The 24,716-nt window shown below is 37.4% G+C and overlaps 1 protein-coding gene across 4 annotated transcripts in view; it reads left to right on the top strand.

Annotated features, from left to right (window-relative positions):
- cit.S (citron rho-interacting serine/threonine kinase S homeolog) overlaps positions 1-24,716 on the top strand; it is a 62,462-nt gene that overhangs the window by 4,208 nt on the left and 33,538 nt on the right. For 3 of the 4 annotated variants that reach the window (XM_041580270.1, XM_041580269.1, XM_018241907.2), the window contains exons 3-17: positions 951-1,134; positions 6,982-7,087; positions 7,812-7,955; positions 11,771-11,890; positions 12,132-12,302; positions 15,771-15,824; positions 16,750-16,803; positions 17,604-17,744; positions 19,332-19,457; positions 20,051-20,146; positions 20,790-20,906; positions 21,039-21,148; positions 21,608-21,782; positions 22,486-22,683; positions 22,781-22,834. In XM_041580270.1, coding sequence (XP_041436204.1) covers positions 951-1,134; positions 6,982-7,087; positions 7,812-7,955; positions 11,771-11,890; positions 12,132-12,302; positions 15,771-15,824; positions 16,750-16,803; positions 17,604-17,744; positions 19,332-19,457; positions 20,051-20,146; positions 20,790-20,906; positions 21,039-21,148; positions 21,608-21,782; positions 22,486-22,683; positions 22,781-22,834 — 1,850 coding nt within the window. Of the gene's footprint in view, positions 1-481; positions 1,135-6,981; positions 7,088-7,811; positions 7,956-11,770; positions 11,891-12,131; positions 12,303-15,770; positions 15,825-16,749; positions 16,804-17,603; positions 17,745-19,331; positions 19,458-20,050; positions 20,147-20,789; positions 20,907-21,038; positions 21,149-21,607; positions 21,783-22,485; positions 22,684-22,780; positions 22,835-24,716 lie in introns of those variants that run through there. The other variant, XM_041580271.1, reaches the window with a different exon arrangement.

Here is a 24,716-nt window from a genome sequence, read left to right as displayed (position 1 = left end):
AGATGGTTGTATTTATTCAGATTTAAATTAAGCTCTTTGGGCTGGCTGTGATGCCTTTTTCCCCTATTGTTCCTGCTCGCTGTGCAGAAATTAGCTGCTGTCTCCCAAATGTTTGCAGGAAAATGGCAATTTATTGGACTCCTTTCTGTCTTTTCTGTCTAGAAAAAAAAAATCTGTGTAGTAAAATGCTTGCTCTGTTTCCATAGTACTGTTCAAGCACGGTCATGTCAGAAAGGTTTTGTTGTTCTTCGATGCATTTATAATAATTTTAATTAGGTTGAAACATGGCATAGCTGAAATTAAATTCTGTAAACAAGCTGGGTGCCAACCCATATAGAGTGTGAACATTTCTGTTCATATCCTATTGGAGATAAGGAGATTTTTTTCAGAATCCATGGTAACGGTATTAGCACACCGGAGTTTCCTGCACACAACAGTGCTTGCTCAGACTGCTAGATGAGGGGCCCTTGATTCTCTCCGGAAACACTGCTTGTTTTCTGTAAACATGGCCTCCACTCCCCCCCCCAACTCTGTGATGTCAGTTATAAATTATACATAAAATAAATGGCTTTCATCTGAATATATTCTACTATGCACAGCTCATTTTTCCAATACCTTTAATTTTTGCCCTGATGATGGAACTGTCCAATATGGAAGCTGAATTCATTTCTTTTAAATGCCTAATCCACGCTAATGGAGAGACACTGGAATACATGTTACCCCTTTAATTGATGAAATAATAATGATGCAAAAATCTGTGCTGATATTTACATGGGATGCAGATAGGAGCCCCGGAGATGGAAGGGTTAATATCTTGTTGCTGTAATACGATTTCATAGCGGTGACTCAGTCTGCCAGTTCCTGAGAGAGCAGGGGCTGCAGTGCTAGTGCAGCTAATGATGAAGGTTTCTTCTCTCGCTTGAAATCCACATTTTTCTTATTCTGACCAGCTCCTCCTTCATCCATTCCTACCTTAAAGTCTGATGATGACATCTCAAATTTTGATGAACCAGAGAAGAATTTGCGGATTTTACCTTCTTCATGCCAGCTGAATTCTGCAGGATTCTCAGGTGATGATTTGCCATTTGTGGGGTTCTCATTCATAAAGGCTCTGGTCTTGCTTAATAAATCTGAGTAAGTAATAAAATTCTGTGACTGATATGGTTTGCTCCTAGAATGCATGATACTGTGGCCTGCTTTGCTATTTGTAATCGATCTGCATCACACTACCCCTGCTGACATTAATACGTATACATGCAGCTTTGCTTTTTCACATGTAGCAAGATGAAGGGAATCTAGGAGTAGATGCTGGGGTCCTTCACTGTAACCTATTATCACAACAATAAAATGAAGAGTCTCATAAAGGCTAACATTTACTAAAAACAATTGAAATGATGTTGCTTACTACACAATAACCCTATTCAGTGGTAACAAATGCCTGTGATATAACAGTCATGTAGGGTTTAATGGCTACACTTCAGTACTACAGATGATGCCAGGACATGAAAGCTAAAATATGTTGTATCTCATCAGTTCCTATATGACTTTTATGCTGGAATCACATCAATCCTTGATTTTAAAAAATGTTCAAATGCAGCCAGGTTTCATTGGCATATACTGCCTGTTTGTTCAGACAGATTTGGTCCTGCCATCCATGTTCCCATACATTTATGTCTGAATCTAAGACAGCAAAACAAATCATAGCTAGTAATTTTTGTACAGTATATTTTTCTCTGCAAACTATATGCAGAAAGGGTGGATCCACTCTGTGGCTATCTTGGTAAACATGCAGTGATATACCGCTGTGGGTGTTAGCATAGTGGTTCAGATGACACTGAATATGTAGTGTTCTGATTAGAAATTAAGGGAGCAGTTAGACGGACCAGACAATTATTTGATATTCTATACAAGCTGTTCATCTGCATAGTTGCTACAGCAGCAGAATTTATACAACTACCTAAATCAAGCCTATCATATCTTGACATTGATATGAAGCTGTTGAAACACTAAATTTTAAATTTAGGTTTGACAGAGCATAAACAATTCATGAAAACAAACCCTTTTCCTTTATGATCAGAGCATTTCAAGGAGATGTTCAAGGTGCAGATTTTTCTAAAGATTATACTATCAGTATGGATGTGACTATAAATGGATATGCTAACATTTGAAAGCTTTAACCCTTTAACATAAACTGTATCAATTGATTTACATCTATGTAGTGGGAAATAAATGGTTTATTAATAGAAACTGAGGAACTTATTTACTAAAGGGCAAAACTTAAAACTTTAGAGTATATTCAGCAAAAATGATAATTCAGCACAGGTCCGGACTGAGAATTAAAATAGGCCCTAGCATTTCAGGTACACAGAGGCCCAATCAGCCCACATAGAGGCCCAAACAGCCCCCACCAGCCCACTAAATATTGACTTTCTATGAGACCTTATAGCAGCCCCTCTGACATTTGCCAGAACCCACAGATTGCCAGTCCGGGCCTGATTCAGCACAATATCTTCACTTTACTAAAATTTTTGGCAAATTAACATCTCATTGCTGAACATTGACATCTATACCAATTTACCAAGAGCTCTAGAATACATTTTCACCAAGAGGAATTTCACCAGGTTTAGTTTGGCAAAGAGGAAGATTAGGCAGCCACTTTTGCATCTCAATATCAACATATCCTAGAAGCTAATATCCCACATAAATTGTTTCTTTATTGTGTTAATGTACTAGCACATTTCTTCACTTCAATTTTATTACGGAAAATATGCTGGTTAATTTTCACTAAGAATTTACACCAGTAAAATGTTGGCAATTTTCGTAACAAAGCCTTTTTACGATTTTAAGCGATATGCAATGTCTTTGTGAAAAATTATTTGACACATTGGCAGTTAGACAATGAGAATTGTTCAATGAAACTTTGTATTACCGCACACCTCCTTCCACTTTTTCTGCGTAGTGGTGCTGGTCCACCGTTGACCTTGCCTGGTCACCTTAATGCTTTGTATTCTCGAAAAACGGTCCGCACACACCAATGTTGCAGTCGGGGATAGTGCCCCTTTTGTTAATGCCACCAACAATAAATATTCAACGTTTCGGGGGGACACAGGGAGGCTGTGTCCCCCCGAAACGTTGAATATTTATTGTTGGTGGCATTAATAAAAGGGGCACTATCCCCGACTGCAACATTGGTGTGTGCGGACCGTTTTTCGAGAATACAAAACAATGAGAATTGTCACACTTAAGTAAATATGCCCTTGAGACCCCAGAGAAGCCAGAAGCAGCAGTAACATAGTTGTTGTGAACCTTGACACATTGGGATCCTGGGAATGGTAGTTCACAGCATCTGGAGGACTGTAAACCTGACATTTATTTTTATTACTTGCTGTTGCTGCTGACCATAGGTAAGCTTGATAAATTTCCAGTTCAGTAATCGTAATGCCTTAAGAACCTTTAGAAACAACTCTAGAAAAGTCCATGAAATGCTTATAAACACGTAGAATGGGATGATCATGTAAGACGTAGTTAAAGGAACAGTAACAGCAAAAAATGAAAGTGTTTTAAAGTAATGAAAATACAGTATAATGTACTGTTGTGCTGAACTGGTGTGTTTGCTTCAGAAACTCCAATGTAGTTTAAATAAACAAGCTGCTGTGTAGTCAGGGTGTCATCCATTCAAAGCTGACAAAGGAGAAAGGATACATAGATAACAGGTAAGATCTGTAGTATGCAATGAGATTCTTCAGAACGTATCTGTTATCTACTGTGTATCCTGTGCTAGAATAGCTTACCCCATGGCTACACAGCAGCTTGTTTATATAAACTATAGTAGTGATTCTATAGCAAACACCCCAGTTTTACCAGTGGAGGGCAATTGTATGTTATATTTTCTTACCATCCACAAAAAACAAATATATTTTATTATGTAGTTGTGGACATTGTTTTTTTGGTTCTATTTTTATAAACTTTCTCTTTATACTAATAAATCTACAAAACATTTATATAGAGCAACAATAATTTTATAAAGCTTATTAAAGGGGACCATGGAGACACACTCTTAACAACAATATATCAGTGGAAGTAACACAGCCACCGTTTGCTTTTTTGGCTTTATTTTTCAAATCTAAAGATACCTTCCAGTAGTCTTTACACTAGTGTGTAAAATAAAGACACATTGGATTGCTGTGGGGCCCCAGAGTTTATTTGAATTGAATACCTTCCAGTAGTTTAGCTAATGAAAATTCTGAACATACAAAGACTTGGCACTTTCAAAAGATGAACTTAATTGGCTACTTTCAATGTTCACGCCAAAGTCATTACCAAATAAATTGAGCAAAAGTGGTCCCGATACAGATATGTGGTACTCCAGTGAGAAACCTACTCCAAGTAGAGAAAGTACTATTGACATCACCCTCCATATACAATCCTTTAGTCGGTTGACTATCCATATATATAAACAGCATTACCAAGACCATCATATCTTTGTTTAGAAAGCTAATTTTTATTTAGAAAGCTAATTTTTATTTAGCACTATATCACAACACACATTTACTGCAACTTCACTTTCCACGTTCTTACTATTTATTACTACTTATTATAATAAGCAATTACTTTTGTTTGACATGATCTCCGTTCTCCAGACCATAATCTTGAATACGATCCATTAGTAAACCTTTAAATAACTTGCCCACCACCAATGTTAAACTTCTTGGCCTATAATTGCCAGGCTGAGAACGTTGGGATTAATTCAGTTTCCCTCCAGTTCTCAGGTACCATACCAGAAGGGAGAGAAAATTAGCAAAAGTGGGCTGGTTAAAACTGAACTAAACTCATTAAAATTTTATGCCATCGGGTTCTGACCCCATGTTCAAATTATTTTTATTTTAAACATTTAAGAATCTGTGTCAGCCACTGACAACTTGTTTGAGCTGATCTAGTTGTATGATGTACAGGCCCAGGGTCGGACTGGGCTGGCAGGGCACTGAGAAAAAAACCCAGCTCTTGTGGGCCCTGCTGGCCCAGGTCTGCACCCACATCTTCTTCATAATGCCACAGCAAAAAAAATTCACATGTACTGTACGTGCAAATGCAGCCCCGGCGCTGCATGCGTACTAGTGCGGCACCGCGCGCATGCAGCCCCGGCGCTGCAGGGGGTGGCAGAGGGGGCCCTGGGGCAATAACCCTGGTGGGCCCCAGGCCTCCCAGTCCGACCCTGTACAGGCCACTTCTTTAAGAGCAGAATTTCCAGTTATTAAAGTGGACATTTTGCTCTCTGCACCAGCAATGTGCCCCTCCATCCGGACCTGCTATAACGCAGGAAAGGTAAGATCTGAGGATTAAGGAGAGGCGACATCGCAGGAGCTGCCTCAGGTGGCTCAAGGAATAGATTTACCCCTGATGACACTATGGGGCAGACTAATTATGGTCAAATAGTAAATTTGAATTTTCGAATAGTTTTTTGGTGTCAAAATTCACGCATTCGAATTTTAATCCTCCAATTCTAATGTAAATTTGAATGCGAGATTTAGCACACCTCGATCTTGGAAACAGTTCTAATTCGAATATTCACCACCTAAACCCTGCCGAGTTCACTTACAAGTCAATGGCAGAAGACCGTTGAACCATTTGAATATGCTTATTGCCTTCCTGACATTCAAGTCTTTTTTTTGGAGGAAAACTTGATTGGTACGATACGAATTTTTGGGTCAGGACTATTCGAACAAATATTAGACATTCAATTTTTTTCTTAAAAAAACCTCCCATTTGAGTTGTGAGTATATTCTAAATAGTAAAAAAAAATTTACATACATTTGAAATTCGACCTTTGATATATCTGCCCATATGTGTTACTATTGCACCCTTTAGAGGCAGATTTTTCAAAATATGAGATTAGAGTTTACCACTGAACAAATCACCAACTTTCTGTTCATTCCTATGGGAATTGTAGATGTACATTTATCAATAGGTGAAAGTTAGGGTTCTCCATTTGTAAATACATTTCCCACAGAAATTAATAGAAAGTGGGTGAGTTTTTCTGTCTAATCTCATATTTTGATAAATCTGCTCCTTCCAGTTAACAATACAAAAAACAGACTTTAAAATTAAAGTTTTGTTGTGTGCAGAATTATGTCTTGCAGTGGCATAAGAAACTATACAAAAGTACTAATATATAAACACATACAGTAAAACCTTATTAGTGTCAGGTTGTAATTAGCTAAGATATGGTCAATTGCAACTAGATTTTAAAATCAATAAACCTGTGGCACCCTGCATTGTTTCTTTTTTATGAAATGTTGGTATGTCTATAGGCATGTGGTCTTAGAAAACCGGAGAATGTTGTAAATATCAGAAAGACACAGAGAGTAGGCTTTTGTGAGTTTTTACACGTTATATGTAATATAATAGTTATATGAGGCCAAAGAAGGAATAAGAGTTATAATAGTCAGCAGTTTGCTGAACACAGCTTGAGTATCAAAATGTATTAAAAAACAGTATATTTGAAAAAAAAATATATATATATATATATACATATATATATATTTTTTTTTTCTTATGGTTATTCATACAATTAATGAATGACTGGAAATCTTGTTCTTAGGTCCACCATCACACTGTGCTGTGAATCACGTATTGCCCCACCTCTGATTGGATGATTCCAGCAGAAGAAAGCAACTTGCACTGCACTGTTGACACACAGCATGGTTCGGTTGTCTTCAGAATCAAATAATATTAGGTCATAAACCATTTATATCTTACAAGCTGTAGAAAAAATACAATCTACAAAAATCAATTATTCAGCATCCGCTAATGTTTGGTGCATTTAGTATGGTAGTTATATTTGATTAGAAAACCACTAAAAGATTGTGTTAAATTTAATATAACATATAGTAAGAATATAACCTGGTCGATAGCAAAAATGAAGTAGTAGATAATGAATGATATGGATCTATTTATTTTCAGCTGTCAGTTTGTGTGTTTTAGGTCCATTGTATCTGGTCTGGACTCTCCAGCCAAGGTGAGCTCCATGGAGAAGAAGTTATTTCACAAGAGTAAAGAACTTCAGGACAAACAGGACAAATGCCACAAGGTATTTAAAACAACGATCGGCCTGCCAGTTTCCTGCAGAATTACACATCCACTGCTTACGTGGGAATCAAGAAAAAGTATTTTTGTTGTTTGGTGCAGAGAGTACTTTTCCACCAACTCTCTTCAACCTTACGAATGTGTTCAGGCTTTAAAAATATTTTTGATCTCATAACTTCCAACTGACCACTCTGGACCTTCAGTAGTCCATCTTACACCGAGTGCAGGATACCTCCTATTTTGGGTGAGGAGAACGGATAAGCTGATGCAAATTAATTTTTTTAAACTGTAGACATTCAGTGCTTGTGGATAGAAAGAAATAAATTGCTTTATTTTTTTGTACAGAACATATTGAGCAAATAACTGGATATTGTTTACACTCATCTTGGAGACTTTTTGAACTACTTTCCACTTGTTTATATGAAAATGGGGCAAATCATCATCTCTTCAGACTTGGAATTGGGATAATTCTAAATGGACATTGGCAAGTGAAAATGACGGCATCTTTCTTACAAAACTCTTCTCAGTGAGGGGGTTTCATCTGCCACTATTTAAATGTGAACAGCCTGACTGTGGATGACTTTGTGAGTCCTGCTTGTAGAAGAAGTGAGCTTGCTGTTGGCACTTTGTTCTGTATATGTGGCAGCATCTTTAAGGAAAATTTTCTTTTGCAAGCAAGTTAACACAAAAGAGCTGTTTACATCCAGTTTATTCTGTGTATATTACAGATGGAGCAAGAAATGATGCTACTCCACAGACGGGTTTCTGAGGTGGAGGCTGTTCTCAGTCAAAAGGAAGTTGAGCTGAAAGCATCTGAATCTCAGAGATCTCTGCTGGAACAGGACTTGGCAACCTACATAACAGAATGCAGCGTGAGCATTAAATTACATTCATTCAAAATGATTTCCATCTGTGATATTGTTTACAAGGCAGTTAAACACTACAGTAATTAAACACTACAGTAATTAGGAACAATTAGACATAACTGTTCCACTGTAGTTTCTGTATATAGGGCTTAGCTCCTTTACATAGGAGGCATCACTATTTTGTTAGAATATGTAGTTAGAACTTCAAAATTTACCTAAATGTCAATACAATTAGTTGTATTAGTGAGTTGCTTAAAGGAGATGGAAATGTCTTTTTACTTGGGGATGTCAAATGTTAAGCAAGTCACTTCTTAATCCTAATACCGGCACAATATACCTGGAATAATTCCTGGAACTACAATCCAAACACGACCTTCCTAACGGTCACATCTTTGCATATTTACAGATAAAAAGCTATGTGGAGCAGGTAATTCGGGGCATGAAGCCACAACTAACAAATAACCCACTAGATATTTTAATAAAGGCAAACAAGGGAAGATTACTTACATCATCTACAGTATACATCATTATTAAACCAAAAATTGACTATAGCCTATGCACAGAAGGAATATCAAGATGGTTAAGTATCATTCCAAATATCACAGCAACACAAATTACAACAGCGAACGCAAAACGTACAAAAACCCTATCAGCAATATACTTCCAGGACGAGGCTCTTAGTCTTCTCCACATGGCATATGTGTCGCCCAAAATAGCACATAAGATAGGCCTAACGCAGACACCTAACTGCACAAAGTTTAACCACCCAGAGGCCACACTAGAGCATGCTCTGTGGTCGTGCACAAAACTAGACACTCTTTGGAACCTAGTTCTGTCACATATCACAAACCTGTGTGATATTAAGGCAACACGGACAAATCCGCAAATCCTATTGGGACTATACTCAGCACCCACCAACAATACTATCAAAGGTAATATCAGACTAGCTGACATAATGGTATTAACTGCAGTTAAGACCATCTCAGAGTTCTGGAACAACACCCCCCCCCCAACACAGCTATGGGAGCGCAAACTACTATAGACAATGCAAATCCAATGGGTACTAGTGCTACAGGACAAAGAGTCCAAAGGTTCCCACTTCTTTGACATTTGGCACAAATATCTAGACACACTGAAGGGACAAAAATACCATACGCTACTAGCACCCCTCCGATACACTAAATGGTGGGCAGAAGCCTCCCTCAGGGGAGAACTACATTAAAGTTCATGAATGCATAAAGTCAAAAAACTCGCCTCCTCCTCTAATGCTCAAACCCCACGCAAGGTGATCATCCCTGAGAAGACTAAGATAGACACGGAAAAGGAAAATACCCTCATCCTCTCTTTTTTCTCTCTCTCTCTCTTTCTCCCCCTCCTCCACTCTCATCTTTTTTTGTTTGTAAATTGCTACTCTCATGTCAAATGTATGATACCGTGCAACTCTGACTCAAAAAGTGTTAATACGACAAGTGACTACCACTGCAAATCGAGTATAAACACTTACAATGCTAAGGCGTTCATAATGTAACAACAAATAGATAATGCACGGTTCTTGAAATGTCACCTTTGCTACATGTATGTATTTTATTTTTTCAGGCATCGGTGTTCCACGCAGCCGTCTTTCGGGTCTTCGTGTCTTCTTCTGGCGCTTCGGCAATTACCGTCAATTTTGGCACATGTGCAGTTTTTGCAAATCCGGCAAATTGCTCCAACTGCGCATGCGCCGATTCGTCGGTTTCCCACTCAGCTTACAGAAGACCTGAAAGATGACTGCGTGTAACTCCAATGCCTGACTCTGCACCGGGGGGTAAGTATAAAGTTAGGGGCATTCTCCCGGGGGCAGCTATGCTGGGAGGGAGGGGGTCTACGTGGGGTGGGGGGGTAGGGTTTTTTTTTTTTTTAAATGGTTGAATTCTCCTTTAAAGAATGCTGCACTTAATCTAAAAAAAAAAATTATAATTTTTAATCACAAATTATGGCAAAACGTAAAACCATCTGAATAAAAATTAGCATTCAAGAACAGATAAAATACTGCTCGGATACAGTCCCTAACTTTCTCTCCTGTAAGACATGGTGAAACTATTGAAACTAAACTTTAATTTTAAATGGCAGCAAATTAATTATGTCTCAGTCTTGTGTGTTAACATTTGTGCACATTTCTCCCACCTTTAAATAGTTACCCCAAACTTTTTAGTCTTAAGGTATTGGAAGAATTGAACCGATACCAGATTTCTTGATTCGGTAAAATTCATGCAGTAAAATGACTATACTGCCCAAAATTCTATATTACTTCTGTACCCTTCCAGTTCTAATAAACATTTCCAAACATAAATGCTTTCTGAATAAAATATTAAGCTTCAATAAACAAGAAGTCCCAATGGTAAACAAGAAAACTCTATATGAAACCAAGGGGGGTTGAGAGCTAGGCCTCCCTAATCATTTTTATTATTACACAGCCCAGTTGACTACATTGCTTATGCTCTCATTTTGGATCAATTGGTTCCCATTGGATTGATCAATCCAGATGACTGGATTCTGCAGAAGTCATGGTGGATACAGACCATTAGCCCCTGCTTCCACCTTGACATTCTGGGTTAGTTTTACATTTTCTTTAGGTTTTATGTCTCCCAGGACTCTTGCAGCACCTATATTGCAAAATCCATTATTTACCACTGGGTGTAACTATGAGCTATTTAAATGGCAGAGCACCAATCAGTTGACCAGGGTAACTCACATTTTAAAAGGGTGGTTCACCTTTAAGTTAACTTTTAGCATGTTATAGAATGGTCGATTCAAAGAAACTTTTCAGTTAGTCTTCATTAATTATCTTTAATAGCTTTTTAAATTATTTGCCTTCTTCTGAATCTGTTCAGTTTTCGGATGGGGGTCACTGACCCTATATTAAAAAACAGATGCTCTGTAAGGCTACAAATGTATTGACATTGCTACTTTACGATTACTCATCTTTCTATTCAGACCCTCTCCTATTCATATTCAGTCTCTTAATCAAATCAATGCATGGTTGTTAAGGTAAAAAAAAACATTGTTAAAATTGCAAAATGTAGAGCTGCTGAAAAATGTTTCCACACTCTGATGCATGCAAACTTTCTTTTCTCCTTCTGTTCAGATTTGGTTTGCAATTATACCAAATCCTTTCTGAAAGATTCATGGCGTGACCAAATCCAGACAATAGGAGATGGTTGCATCCCCAATAGAAGTGACATAAATAACATATTTTCCAAGAGTATTTTCCAAGGCTGTAAATTAATATTCATCTAAACTTCCTTAATGTGAACTCCCCATTCACTGTGGGGTGGGTCATAATTAATTTCTGGGGATACATAAAACCTGCACAATGCAATCCATGGCAAGTTGTTCATGGATGTTTGTCTTTTGCTTTGAATTTTCTTATGTTGTAGTAAATAAAGAATGCAAGACAAATAAGACCACTGTACTTTAAATGTATCAAATTAATACAATTAGTTACAACAATAAAACACAACTATGTAAAATATGTACCTTTATAGCTAAATAAATATGAATGATCTTTTAGATTATAGTAGCAGTGATAGTTTGTGAAATCTTCTATGTGTCCAGCTATAAGAGCTGTTATCTGTAAAGACGTTAAGCAGAACCCCCCCCCCAAAAATAGGAATACCATTTCCAAGAATCTATTGCATGCTTATTTATAAATAGTATCTTTTATTTGACAAGAGCTGACATTTATTTGATATTACTTGTATAGCTTACAAAATTTGGAGTAGTTAACCCATTATCCAGCTAAAGTTGTATATGTCTTCAACATCTTGTATGTTTATCAGAGTTTAAAGCGCAGTCTAGAGCAGGCCCGAATGGAAGTTTCCCAGGAGGATGACAAGGCTCTGCAACTTTTAAATGATATTCGTGAACAGAGCAGAAAGCTCCAAGATATAAAGGAGCAGGTATGTAGTGCTTCTTGAAGATGCTAATATAGTCTATATGCTAGTATCTTGCCTGTCTTAGGCATATGCATTTTGACAATATATACAGCTATGCAAATGTATATGTAATTTCTATGCAACCATCTGTTGTTTAATGTTGAGTGAAAATTTGGAGCTTTTTATTACAGCCCATGGCACATCCTTAAATGTAGTGTCTATAAGCTTGGTCTTAGATTATAATACGATCCACATTCCCTTTTAGGAGTTTCAAGCTCAGTTAGAAGAGATGAAAATAATGATGCACCAGTTGGAAGAAGATCTTTCAGCTGCACGGAAACGAAGTGTCCTGTATGAAACAGAACTGCGAGTCTCCAGATTATCTGCAGAAGAATTTAAACGAAACGCAATAGAGTGTCAACAAAAGCTTCAAAAGGTAGCAGTTACCAAACTTTAATACATGCTTTTGATTAGCTGAACAATCCATGTTGACTTTATGACATTTTTTGGATGAATGCCATGTTGAAACCTAGGATTTCTCTGATCAATGGGAATATATATATATATATATATATATATATATATATATATATATATATATATATATATATATATATATATATAATGAGCAGGAACGCATGACCACAAATGATCCAAAGGCCAGGTGCCAGTCTGTAAATCAGTACAACATCCCTCCAATGACGGCACTCCAGAATCAGTCAAGCTTAAGTCAGTAGATATAGATCATAAAGGTTTATTAAAGTGGACCAACGTTTCGATTCCACACAGGAATCTTCGTCAGGGTGAGAGTGCCAAACACAGATTGCCAATTTAAACATACAAAATGGCGCCAAATAACCGTTGCTAGGGAGCCTTAGTCAGGAAAGGGTAAGGAGTGAGGTGAGCAGAGAGAAAAGAGGAGACACGCAGTACCTCCAGCGACCCCCCTTACCTGAAAGCGCACCTCTACGGCAAAGTTGAAGGGCTATGCGGCCAAAGAAGGAGTTCACCCGTCCTTCGTTCCATTGGCGGTGAGTCGGCGCCACTGCAGCGCCAGGCGGATCACGTGGGCTGAGCGTCCCTTTTGCTACGCAACCCCAGCTGTTACCCGGACTGCATACTTCTGTGGAGCTGTTTCACACGGCGCCGGTATCAGCGTCTCTGCGCATAGCGCTGGGAGCTGGGATCGGCCTCAAGCCGTACTCACACTTGTTGTTAGTGCAAAGGGAAGGCTAAAGGCATCGAGACCAACATCGCACCGTTAGTGCGGAGCAGTTACGGTGTAGGTTGGTTCTGCCATGGGGTACGCTAGGCATCACAGGGGGTAATCCAAACAAGGATACTAGTGCCCGACCACCTGCAGGCTCACATACCGGAACTGGGGTCTCACTCTTCACATGTAGCTGGACTATAGGCAGAATAGCAGAAATGGAGCCATAGGTAGCGACAGACAGTAGCCATACTGAGGGGTACTCCTGCTACCCACTAGGCATTCGGAGGGCATTGCGGAGGGGCAAAGAGGTATAAGAAAGACAGGACAGGATAAAAGCAATGTCTGTGTGTGCAGACAGAGTACTGTGTAGGATGTTCAATGGACAGTAACTGCACTAACTTTCTCTTACTGTCCATTGAACATCCTGGATTGGAGGGATGTTGTGTGTATGTATGTATATATATATATATATATATATATATATATAATGTAAACTGCGGGATCCACAACAGACACTCTCTTCAAGTTAAGGCAGTTTATTTACCCACGGGGATGACCGTTTCAGGGTAAAAAAACACAAATCATAAAAATAAATCCTGCCCACTAGGAGCTACCTTAACACATATGAAGAGTTCCCTCACTAAACTTGGCCTTTCGTGGACTACCATGAAGAAAACATTTGTATTGGGGTCAGCCCTGTACTCACAATTCTTCTGGGGGATTGCTCAGCCTTCTGGCTTTCCTTAGACAGATAGACCCTCTGTCACTTACTCTCGGATCTCTCTGCACTTTGCTGTGGCAGGCGCCCCCCCCCCCAGCCCCTCTGAGAGTTCCTCACACAGGCAGGAATCCTTCCTGCTCTGTGCCCTGTAACAGCCTCACTAGAAATAAATACCTTTCCACAGGACAGCCTTCATCTGTGGAAGGTGAGCTCCAATCCGTGAGCTAGACTACTGGATTGGAGTACCTGGCTTGCCTGTTCTTTACAGAATAGTCCAGCCTCCAGGACCTGCCTTGCTCTATTTTATTTAATTGTGTTCTGGGGTTTGCTATGCTAACCACATAGGAGTGAGGTGGGGAGAAGCATATGCATTAGGGTATGTCTTAATATGACGTTCCCTTGCCTTGGATTGCATTAAAGACAGTGGGGGTCATTTATAAACTCTGGGCAAATTTGCACCTGGGCATAGCAACCAATTAGATGATTCAACCTGCGTCTAGCTGAAAAAAAGCTAATCATTGATTGGTTGCTATGGATTACTGCCCGGGTGCAAATTTGCATAGTGTTTATAAATGAGACCCAGTGTTTTGGCGATCTTGTCACTTCATAGAGTTTCCAAGATAAGTGCCAGGCTCCTTTTCTCAACTTCATTTTAGTTCTATATCTATTTCCTTCCTTTATTCCCAATGATGAATATGACTTAGCTATTCTATTATTCTGATTCCAAGCCATGCACTTTTGTCCTCCAGTTGTTTGACTTAAATTCTAAATGGGCCATGGATAATACAACTTACAGTATTTCCCCCTGTTTGCCATTACATCTAGACCATGTAAGAGAAGCTGACCATCTCCAGGTGGCTCAGTTTGGGCCATCCGCTTACCTTGTGTTGCATAAGGAAGTCTCCTCCTCTGCAAGTCAAGGGTTCATCCCCTCAGGAGCTGTGACTTTACAAACCAAGTATCTCTCTAAAATTGTGCAGGCCTGCTGCTTGTTCTGCTATTTACTTTTACATCACATTCCAGAAATTTGACATGTTCACAGCATTGGATGTGCAATCATTGCAGGCAACAGATAAGTAAGCATGGTTCCTGCTCCCCTCATAATAATGTGAGACAAGGGGGGTGTCTTGTTTTACCATTATCTTTCAGGGAACAGAAGATTTCCTCTATCTCTGGAGTCCTTTGAATGTTTATATAGTTAATTCCTTGTGTGAGTTGTTTTTTTGGTGTTCTTTAAGCTAATCGCAATTCTCAGAATGGAAAGAGTATAGCTGCAGAAGGAACCTGTGTTTTTTTTCTAGTGTCTTGCTTGGTACTGGTGAAAATTCTACTCCCATGGCTCCTGTATCCCCAATTGACCAAAAAAAATTACAATCTACCCTTTTTATTGTTGCTTGCATATTGATGTCTTTTTACATTTATTTTCTGCTTTTGTTAAATTTACTAGTTCCTTGGCAACCTAGTTCAGCAGTAATGGTATTCATGTTTAATAGGAAAACTTATCAGTCTTCAGTCACCAAGTTAGAATTCTCTCTAATTCACAGTAACAGAATTCTAAGGGGGTTATTTGTTAAGCTCTGATTTTTTCTAGTTGGAGTTTTAAAGGGGAAAATACAGATTGTGTTAAAAGTCATAATAAAAATGAACTCAGACCTACCGAGAACATTTCAAAGTCAACGGCAGATGATTTTCTGAGTTGCCCTGGGTTGCTGAAATAATTGTAGCTTTCATGTGCAAAATACAAAAAAAGGAGGCTTTTTTATTTTATTTTATCTGCACAAGAAAAATTTGTCAAAGTTTATTGATAAATGGGGGGTGGGGAGTCCGTTAGGATTTGGTCAGAGTAGCTTTCAGAAAATCGGGAGAAGTTTTTGGATTTTGATAAATAACCACCATGTGTTATAGATAATGTTGCAAGCCAGTTGTATGTTAATGTATATTCACATATTTTTCCGATAATTTCTTTTAAGACTAAAGACCATGGCAAAGGTGAAGCTGGAGAATTGCATACTAACCTAGAAAAGGTATTGTGTATATTTTTGATCCAAATAAAATTACATTCTGAATTTTTAAAGGGGTTGTTCACCTTCAAACATGTTTTTCAGTTCAGTTAGTTTCAGATACCAGAAATAAAGACTTTTTCCAGTTACTTTCTATTTTCTATTTGTGACTGTTTTTTTTAACACTGAAGTGTAAAGTAAAATTTTTCACCTTCTAAAGCAGCTCGGGGGGGGGGGGGTTTGCCGGCTCTTTAGGGTGGTGGCACGCGTGCAGATTTGGGGGAGATTAGTAACCCAGCGACTAATCTCCTCTTCTTTAGGCGATTTATCTCCCCAAAATTCCTTCCCACCAGCAAGAGTGTGAATCGGCGGCGGGAAGGCATTTGGGAGAGATTAGTCGCCCGAAGAAGTGGAGATTTGTTGCTGGGCGACTAATCTCCCCAAATCTGCACATGTACCGTCTCTCTTAACTGTTTTAAATTGATACATTTAGTTGATACATTTGTTATATTTAGCCCTGCTGAGCAGAATCCCTGAGTTACATTAAAGGCAGCTGTTAGAATTGATACAATAGTTGTGATATGCCACAGATACTACTGAGAAATGTATCAACTAAATGTAGCAAATTGTACAAATTCAGATGCTCCTGGATTACTAAACTGCCAGACTGAAACACGAAAGACAGTAACGCTAAACTTTACATATAAAAGATGGAAAGCAATTGGAAAATCTGAAAACAACTGATCTGAAAAAAGTGTTTGGAAAGCGAACAACCCCTTTAAAATTATTTTGTATATAGTATCAAATAACACCTTACATTAATCACATGTAACAGTATAACTTAATTAGTGGCTGGCTGAACTTCTGAACTTTATAGAGATGCAAATAAAATAGTGTATCTGGTGTTGCTTAACTTGATAGTAACTGTATCTTCCACCTGTGATTCCAGGTCAATACTGACCAACAGAACAAAATTCAAGAGTTGCAGGAAAAACTGGCAAAGGTAAAATACAGCTTTTACACAAGTTGGGCTTGTATAAAATAAAGTGCACAAACACAGGAGAGCCATGCTCTTCTGCCGGATAGCAATACTTTACTGCAGGGGGTAGTGCCTATAGTTAACCTTATAGAGACAGTTCTGGCAGTTCAGGTAGTGTTTATGTACCTTATTTAAGTAAACTCAGTTTATCTTAAAATATGGGAATGTTTTGCCTGATATGGTCCAGTAATATATTTTTTCCATTTATAATCATTTTCATGCTTTACCGTCAGTCAGTGTTTGAATCTATCATACAGAATTTTGTATGCTGTCATTGTTACTGTAATTGTATGTAAAAGTTACTTCAGCACTGGGTTTCTATATGTCTTTGCTTTCCTAACTGAATCAGAGCTGAACCAATCAGCAATCTGCCCATAGCTGTATAATGCCACTTGACTAACATTAATAGTATTTTGCAAGCTTGCTAAATGTATGTTCTAACATATTATGCCCATTTTATGTAATTTCAATTGACTTTCAGTCACAAAGATTGCAACTAATTTACAGATGAGCCTGTCAGTGATATCTAACATTGTATCATAATTGGCATCCCTTTATTAATAAACTAAAATTATTAACTGCAAACATGCAAACCTAAAGCCCATTTGGTCACCATTGTTCTTCATGGAACTTGTTACTTATCCAAAGCTGTTCAAATTGAATGACAGTAATTTTTTTTTTAATTTAAGCTATTTTTGTCTATAATATACCTTTACAGTTATATTAGATTTTGTTTTATAAAGTGTATATGTGTATGTTTCTAGGCTGTAAAAGCCAGTTCAGAAGCTACAGAGTTGCTCCAAAACATCCGTCAAGCAAAAGAGCGAGCAGAGAAAGAGCTTGAGAAACTCAAGAACCGAGATGATTCAAATGATGCAATAAAGAAAAAACTGACTGATGCTGAGGTAAAGCCACACATCAAGTTTTTGGTTGAAAGTATTATTTATTTATAACAAGCTATTGTGTTTTAAATTCAATACGCATATAAAACCCACAGCACACACACACATTTCAGTACAGCATTTTCCCTTTGGAAGCAACTGATGCTTTAAATTCCAGTGCTTTAGAATGGGACACATATCGTTCAAATGAAATCAAACAGCACTGACATTTATTCAACTGGAAGACTTCATTTTAATAGTATCCATTGAGCAGAATCCTGTGGTGAAATCTGTTTTTAAAAAGGCCAAATAGAATTTTTTATAGTTAATGTTGAAATTCCCAAGTTCTTTCATGTAACGTGTGCTTTGATAAGCTTCAGTCTCCTTTCCACCTCAGTGCAAGTTGCACCCCCTATCATTCAAAAAGAAGAAAATTAGGCCTATTAACAAAACAATGGTCAGGTAACAAGATAGCTGCTCTTCCCGACGCTTCTCCCAAAGGATTCAGCTGCATGAACGGAAATGAGCTCCATGTTTCTAAGCTGCTACCACTGCTGTGTGTGTGTATAGATAGGTATGTGTGTATATGTGCACTGGGGTTCATTTGGAGCAGTTGAATTTGATGGACTGTTTTTCAACCCAATTGAATTATTATTTAACAGGGCATTTTAGGTGCCTCAGATCAGATAACATTGGTGGTTAAAATACTCTGTGTCAGGATGCTGTGCATGGCAGTTTCAATTCATGTCAATAGCACCATTTTCTGCAGAGAAATACCTGAAATCCACACACATTGCTTTCTATATGTTGAGCGGTGTGAGAACTGCACTCAACATGAGAAGTAAGAGAACCTGTGTCACAAATGACATGGAGATAAGAACTGAATAGCTGAGGTAATAGCAGCATAAAAAATATGCATAGTGTTGTGCTTGCTCAAGCATAATGAGTTCAAATGACTGCTCTTACATTTATCTTGATGGCATTAGAAAGTCACTTAGCGGTGCAATTTAGTCCAGGGTGCAGTGGAAAGTTCCTTTGCTTTTAGAGTAAAGGTGCATCCCTACTCATATCTGTTCAACCTTATGTTCCACCCACCTTTATGTTCGCTACCGGAAGAGATGTCACAACTGACGCGTTTCATTATCCAAACTTCTGCACAATTCTGATTGATCACTTGTGTAACTTGTTCCAATTGGTTATTACCCCTGTAAATAATTTGTACAGGGGTGTGACCATTATACTACGAGTAAGAGCCCCATAACGCACAAAATGCATTAGGCTGTTCTCTTTATCCTTATAAATTACTTTTTGATTTTTATTTTTCACTACTATTTCAGTTATTGAAGGTCTTTTGCATTCAAGCTGCTTTAATTATGACATTATGTAACCCACAGACTGAGGTTCTTTTACAACTGTACCATTTACTAATCATTATTATTAAGGCTTCACTAATTGTTTTTGAATTTTTTTTGAAGCAGAGCATACATACAAATGCACCTTTTTAATATAAATATCTTCAGAAATTCAGAAATGTTCTTTTGGGATAGAGTAGGTTTTGTTCTATGCCGACTAGAGTATAAATTAAGTGTAACATTTGAGTTCAATTTTCAGGAAAGACGTCATTCCCTAGAAAACCAAGTAAGAAGACTGGAAACAGGAGAACGTAGGGAAAACAAGCTGAAGGATGACATTCAGACAAAATCTCAACAAATCCAGCAAATGGCTGACAAGATTATGGTAGGTTTAAATATGTAAATCAATTATAATATACTTACAATAACATTATGCAGTGAAATTTACAGTTTGGTCAGTCCCTTGTATATATAACTGAACTACAGTAATTCAATTGTACAGTATATAAGGGACTGGAGTTTTTAAACAGACACGTAGGATTTTAGTATACTGACTCAAGCATATTCAAGGCACCAGATGTCAACAGGGTACAAAACTCCTGATGTGCCATAGTCCTTAGGAACTGTTTTATCAAATATTAAAAAGGTAAATCCAGACCAGTTCAATATTTTTCCTGACAGGGATATTCAAGACATTGCTGCGTATATCAGAGAAGATACCTGTTATTAATTCTGTTCTATTTTACAGCAGTGCTATTACCATTCATAATCATTGTTTCCCAATGCTTTTCACATTCAGGGGAAAAAGGATTCAAACAATAATTTTCTGTACTGAAACAATTTGTTCCACCGAGGAAAGTACATTGTTATATTTGAAGCTCTCAGTAATGTTTTGCCAAGCAGTACCTATCATTACTGAGTGTTTATAAATTAACTGCTTAGTTTATTTGAGTAACATTGATTTGTTTGTCTATGCAGGAACTTGAAGAAAAATATAGAGAGGCCCAGGTGGGAGCACAACATTTTGAAGTTCATCTAAAGCAGAATGAACAAGTCTATGAAGAAAAAGTCAGAGTAAATATTTTTTTTCTTCAAGCATGTTCCTGAGCGGTTTCTGTTTACATGTTTCTTCTTTGGAATCAGTGCATTATTATTATATTGGCTTTATTAGCTTAGTTATATGTTCATAGAACCTTACAGAAATGTCATTATTATCACAGTGTACAGCGTAAAGTCAATTTTATCAAGAGCCAATTATCCTGCAGATTGTTTCCAAATCAGAATTGTGCCGAGGAGTTCAATGCTGCAATTGTGCATTCTTATTGTATCCACTCAATTTCTTTATAAAATTATCCATGTCCAAGTCCATCATAATAGTTTTGCTTTGCTAGTAGTGATAGGTGTTTTACAGAAAGTTGCTTTCTATTTTCTCTTTGCAGCAGTAAATATTTGAAATGTTTTAGTAATTGGTCAGCATCCTTGTTTCTGTGATGTGCACTTTTGGGAAAAGTAAATGTTTTGATAATTTACAAAATTACACAAATACCTTCAAATACAAACTCGCTTTAATATCAAAAATATCAAAAACTTGTCATAACTATTGACCTGGTAGCAGAAAACAACGAAAGTTCCCTTCTGTTATATTAATTAGAGAAATAATATTTTAAGGGATTGAATTGGATGCTGAATGCTATCTGTACTTTATATTCCCAAACAGAATCTTGAGACTCAAATGAAAAAAGACGTTGCTGAGAAAGAAGCTGTTGAGTTTTCTCGTATAAAAAGTGAAGAAGAGATTTGTGAGAAAAACAGAATTCTTAGTGAACAAAAAGCGGTCAGTATACAAGGAAAGCAGATGGTCTTTTAAGTTCACAATTAATGTATTTACTGTTGGAGATTGTATAAATGTTTTACAGCCAACTATATTTGAAGGCTTAACCTGTGATCTACATTTTAATTGTTTTAGATGATAAATGTTCTGGAATCAAAGATCACTTCCTTGGAACAAAGGTTATCAGAATTATCTGAAGCTAATAAACTGGCAGCAAATAGCAGTCTTTTTACACAAAGGAACATGTAAGTATTTTTAATGTTTAATAATACCTTAACGTGATACTAACACATTCTATGTTTTAGAGGAATGTGTCGGCATCCTGGCACTAATCTAACATGTTTAAACTACCACATTGACTCCCCTCAGTCCACTGTTACTTACCTGTGATCAACTACCAACACCTTCAGTCATTGCTGCTAGTGTAGAGCAAAGACCTGGTGTCTACAGCATTTATAGTATTTGCCCCCCCCCCATGAAAACCATGACTGTAAAGGTGTCTAGAGTCCTACGCAAGCAAGTAATAAAGGCTGAGGTGTGGCATTGTGTTAGTTTTAACATTTAAATTAGTGCCAGAAAGCTTTTTAAAGTAATACTGACATGTTCCTTTAAAAACCTATAACATGTCAGTATCACTTTAAATTCTCCACTTTACAAAAAAACATATGCTATCATTGCAAAAAGGTTTTTTTGTACCATTTTAGGAAAGCCCAGGAGGAGATGATTTCAGAACTTAGACAGCAAAAGTTATACCTGGAAACACAGGCTGGAAAAATAGAGGCACAGAATCAGAAGCTGGAGGAACAGCTAGAGCGAATTAATAACCAGGAGCACACTGACAAAAGCCGCCTTATAGAACTGGAAACAAGACTGCGAGAGGTGACACAAGTTGGATACCTGTTTATTTGTCACCCTATGGTCTGACCAGGCTATTATAGGGATTGAGATTGAGTAAGTAGGGTAAAGTCAGTAGTACTTTTGAGGAAAATGGAAACAACAAATGGAGGCAGTAAGTGGAAGATTTTAGGCTTATATTACATGGTTATATTGAGGCTGTGAATCTTTCCACCAAGACTAGAAAACATTTAGATTTGGAGAGGACTGTAAGAACATTTTGGGGGTTAAAAAACCTGTACTGTATCTTCAGAGAAGGCCAGTGAATTATAACAGCATATAATACATTTGCACTAAAGCTGACCATTCACAGGTTGGTAATAACAGCTGATTTGACTACTGCATTGTCCACCCTGGCCTCCATTATGATATGATTGTTGCTAAGGTCAAGTTTCCTCATCCTCTCTCTTTCTTCCTGCCTTGCTCTGATTTCCCCCACTTTGCCCTCCTTTCACTGATTCCTTCAGTTGCTCTCCTTTTCACTGAGTTATCCCCCTTCCTTGCACTCATTCCCTATTTTACCGCCCAATTATTTCTCCCTTCCTCTTGCTGATTTATCTGTCTGGTTTCCCATCACTGATCTTCGTCCACTGTGCTCTATCTACTTTGTCTGATTTTCCACCCAAAGCTGGGTAGTATTGTTCTAGATACCTCAACACAGACTAATAAAATTGCATTCTCTATCCAGATCAATTTGGAGCATGACGAGCAAAAGCTGGAGCTAAAGAGGCAACTAACAGAGGTGCAGCTTACATTACAGGAAAGAGAATCCCAGATCTCCAGTTTGCAGTCTGCACGTTCTACATTAGAGATTCAGCTTCATCAGGCAAAAACAGAACTGGAAGAGACAACTGCAGAGGCTGAAGAAGAGATTCAGGTTTTAAGGGTGAGAGTCCTCCTGACACAATCAGTTTTAGACATTAATTTTTTTACATTATCAATTAGAACTTTTAATTTCTTACTTACTTTTTTTTTTTTTTTAGTCTCACAGAGATGAGATCCAGCGTAAATTTGATACTTTGCGTGACAGTTGTACGGTAAGAATATCATTTATCATCTATTTTCTGTTCACGGGGAGATTGAATTTATGGGAATTCACATTGCCTTATGTGCTTCTGCTGCTAGCGTCTGAGAAGACATGCTGGGAATGTGGCCAATGCATCCAGTCTAACAAGCCATATTGAGCATCAGTTATTTTCTACAATCTTGTTTACTGAAAGCTGGTCCTTGAAATTAAGCATGTGCATAAATGTTAATCAGTTTTCATTGGCTAATTTTAGAAATCCTTATTGTTTTGTTTTAAACAGCTTGTATCATCTTGACTCTCCAAATGGTATTGCCTTTATTATTGTTCCTACCTCCCAATCTTATGCCTGTTTTGCTGTTAACTTGTTACTATTATTTATACCATTTATTATATTTTATATTATCTTTGTAGTTTTTTCTGAAGTTTCTTCTTTTTTAGCTATGATTTATGTGATATATATATCTACACAAGTGCAGCACCCTGCTTATATAGTTTGCCCCGGGTGCACGGTAAACAGTTCAAATACTTCAAAAAAAGACCAGCAACACCGGGATATTTGTGCATCAAAATAAAAGTGTATTCACATTGTGCATGAATAGCCAATGTGAAGTTTCGGTCCACGCAGGGACCTTTCTCATATATATATATATATATATATATATATATATATATATATACACACAAAGTTTGTACAGTGAACGCACTCCTCCCGGTTCAAATTCTGTTGATGGTGGTGCGTTGGTCAAAATTCCATGTTACAATTCAGTGAATGGACCCGCACTCATTCTTAAAGGTGAAATAAATGTGCTTTTATTCACAGGTTCATTTCCAACGTTTCGCTCCTTGAAAAAGGTCCCAGAGAGGACCGAAACGTTGGAAATGAACCTGTGAATAAAAGCACATTTATTTCACCTTTAAGAATGAGTGCGGGTCCATTCACTGAATTATATATATATATATATATATATATATATATATATATATATATATATATATATATATCCAAAAGAATCCGCACTCTCAGGACTCATAGATGAATAAAATTGTTTTTTATTTACGGAACTTCAGTTTGACGTTTCAGGCCCTATCCAAGGCCTTTCTCAAAGTAGTGAAACATAGCAAATATGCCTTAAATCTGCATTTCTGGCAGGAAACAGCAGTGTCATAATAATATATAATTATGCTAAACATCATTAATCCCTCATAAAGTTAAAAAACATTCCTGCTATGTGATACAATGCTATTTTCTCAAATATGTTCCCCAAATAATTTACCATTATTATCCATAAAAAACATTATAAGTTAAAAACAATTCTCAAAATAGCAACAAATTTTGTATCAATACATTAATGTATGATTATAATTTAGTTACAAATTGTGTTTAACTCATGAGCAGAAATACGCAATCTTTAATTGATATATGTGGGTACCAGTCAAAATAATTAAAAATAAAAATAAAGAGCTAAACCTATGTGTTGCAATTATATATTACTCCTCCCTCATTTCTGATCCAGTGGTTTAACCCTTGTAAGCTTATGACTTCACTCCCTCAACTTAACTAACCAAAGCATTAACTCCATGGTTGCTAAGGTCACTAGTGTTAGCAACCCCCTTTTTTTGTCTTATGCCTCACGAACCGTATTGCTCCTAGGGTCTTGGAGGGTTATTTTGTGGTGTTTCTATTAATACAGGGATTATATCATCTACATCAACTCTCCATGAAAATATTATGGCCATCTCCAATTAATTACATAACTTAACTCATAATCTAATATATGTGATGCATAAAATGCCCCAATGAACAAGGCCTATATATTGTGAACCAGTGTAAAGTGACATACAATATATCCACCAATGTGAAAAGGAGCCACCTGCAAGTGTAACCACCTAAT

Source organism: Xenopus laevis, chromosome 1S, assembly GCF_017654675.1.
Source record: "Xenopus laevis strain J_2021 chromosome 1S, Xenopus_laevis_v10.1, whole genome shotgun sequence".
Taxonomy (NCBI): domain Eukaryota; kingdom Metazoa; phylum Chordata; class Amphibia; order Anura; family Pipidae; genus Xenopus; species Xenopus laevis.
Note: the sequence above shows the minus strand (reverse complement) of the source record. Positions and strands in the feature narration are given on the sequence as shown.